Source organism: Paramormyrops kingsleyae, chromosome 17, assembly GCF_048594095.1.
Source record: "Paramormyrops kingsleyae isolate MSU_618 chromosome 17, PKINGS_0.4, whole genome shotgun sequence".
Lineage (NCBI taxonomy): Eukaryota > Metazoa > Chordata > Actinopteri > Osteoglossiformes > Mormyridae > Paramormyrops > Paramormyrops kingsleyae.
In genome coordinates, this window is record NC_132813.1 from 22,392,093 (window position 1) to 22,394,657 (window position 2,565).

The 2,565-nt window shown below is 35.0% G+C and overlaps 1 protein-coding gene across 1 annotated transcript; it reads left to right on the forward strand.

Annotated features, from left to right (window-relative positions):
• The first annotated feature begins 297 nt into the window (after positions 1-297).
• LOC111857728 (olfactory receptor 1-like) lies at positions 298-1,284 on the forward strand. The gene has a single exon (XM_023838863.2). It carries the CDS (start codon positions 298-300, stop codon positions 1,282-1,284), a length of 987 nt encoding a protein of 328 aa, XP_023694631.2.
• The last annotated feature ends 1,281 nt before the right edge of the window (positions 1,285-2,565 follow it).

Genomic DNA, 2,565 nt, shown 5'->3' on the forward strand with positions numbered 1-2,565 from the left:
TATTGCTGAATTAAGGATCAGTCTTAAGAAATTGTTCTAATTTCATCATACTGAATGATTTAAAAGCACTTTTAAAAGGGGGATTCTGAAAGGAATAGTAAAATTTTATTAGTACCGCATGGTGAACAATATTTCTTATACCTTGTTTTCAATAAAGCTGTAGGGACTGTGGGTTTTATATTATACATGTAGCTTATGTAGTGTAAATGTCAGATATTTGAAAAGTTTTATACTTTTTATACTTTAATACTTATAATTTTGCAGGTCAAAGAAGAAAAAGAACAACCCCGACAAAACATGTCTGACATAATTCACCGAAACTCAACCCAAAATTTTTTTATTCGTCCTCAAAATTTTTTCATCAGTGGTTTTTCTAACATTCCACACGCAAAATACTACTTCATTTTCTTATGTTGCATCTATATCATCACTGTCTTGGCGAACTCTTTTGTCACATTTATTATATATGTGGACCGTTCTCTTCACATCCCAAAATATATGGCGATTTTTAACTTAGCAGTAGCTGACTTGGGTGAAAGCACAGCTATTTTTCCTAACGTCATTAACGTCTGTCTGTTAAATATACAGCAAATAACCTATGAAGCCTGCTTGACTAACATGTTTTTTGTATTCTTCTTTAACTCCATGCAGTCATTCACACTTCTTCTTCTAGCATATGACAGGTTTGTTGCAATTTGCTTCCCACTGAGGTACCACAGCATTGTCACAAACACTTCAATGGGCATTATTCTCACTGTGGCATGGGGAATTAATTTTATGCTTTTGTGTCTTGCCGTTGCTTTGATCACCAGACTGTCTTTCTGTAAATCCACAGTTATTGATAGCTACTTCTGTGACCATGGTCCGCTATACAGACTGGCCTGCAATGATAATCTACCAAATAATATATTAGGAATAGTGTACATGATCTTATATTTATTTTTACCCTTAATTGTGATTGGTTTATCTTATGCATGTATTTTGCTGTCATTGTTTAAAATTGCATCATGGGAGGGACACTGGAAAGCCTTAAAGACCTGTTTTTCCCACCTAATATTAGTGTCAGTATATTATTTTCCAATATTGGGTATTTACATAGGTGCAATGGCCGGCTCTGTCCACCGTAATGCAAGGATTATTAATATATCGCTTTCATATGCCATTCCTGCCATGTTAAACCCCATTGTGTATTCTCTGAATACTGCTGAGATCAAGGATTTTGTAAAAAAAATTATCAGAAGAAATAAGCACAGAGTTCAAGAAGCCACATCAGATAGACATTAGACATTACTCTAAAATTTCCCCATTCGGAGATTCATTCTGTTTACTGTCTGTGTTGGAGTAGTTTGTTTTTGTTGTTTTAATTCCAATGAGATGGGTTAGTTTAGGGTTCCTCAATTCTGTGGCCTGTACTACGAAGCGGGGTTACTGGCTTATCGGGGTATCTTGTCGCATTTAAGGTAATCTGGGCAAAATGTAAGTGAACGAATATGGTACCTTAAATCCGACAAGTTACTATTACAAGTTACAAGTAATAATAATAATAATAATTATTATTATTATTAATAATATAATTATAATAATAATACTTTCTGCCATGGGAGACACCCGTAGAACCGACTGGTAACTTTTTTTGAAAATTGGCAATTGATAGAGGACAGTTCAAACTGTTCATACACCAAATTTGGAGTCAATCCATTCATCCTTCTAGTTATTCTTATTTTTGTAAAGCTTAATCTGGCACTTTCTGTAACATAAATGTTATTGTTTCAGAATTAGTTGAATTTATTTTCATCTAATGTGTATGAGACTGTTAAACTTAATGGGTACTTAATGTCAAAATGTGACATAAGCAAATATACCACTTAATTTTTCTTTAAATATTAGTAATGTTTATTACTTTACCCATTGAAAAACATTTCATTCTATTAAAGAAAAAGCTATTGTCTTTTTGGGGTGTCAAGTTTTCTAGTTTATCATTGGTGGAAACAGCTGCTGCTAATATTTTCTGTCGGGCTAAGGATATGAGTAACATCATAATAATAATAAAATAATAATATGTAATGTGTGCATGTGTATATATATATATATGTGTGTGTTTGTATATATATATATATGTATACGTAATGGAATATATAAAAATAAAAACATACATGGCTCATATATTCTTTTCATCCTTTGTGATGTAGCGTACTGTAGATTCATTCAAGCCATAATGGTGAGCGACGTCCGCGTAACGCTTTCCTCACTACTACAAGAAGGCTTAGAAGGTGCAGGACGCTTGGGAGCCATCGTAGGGCTTAAAACAAAACTAAAACAATCAGACCACAAGCAAGGTATGCGATACGCAGAGAACTGTGACGCATCGGGGGAAAATCCGCGATCACTGATCAGAATATACGGAATGAATGCCGATATTCCACATGGGGTTAACGAGGGGGCGTGGGAAACGGAAGGAGCGGACGATCAGGGCATGACAGTGCTGTTGCTGCATGCATTCAAAAAGGTGCGCAACCTTGTGAAGAAGATGTCCATGTCAGTAACGTGCTCTGGTCCCATCCCTGC

Coding starts and splice junctions, on each gene's coding strand:
- LOC111857728 (XM_023838863.2), top strand. CDS start 298: ATGTCTGACATAATTCACCGAAACTCAACCCAAAATTTTTTTATTCGT.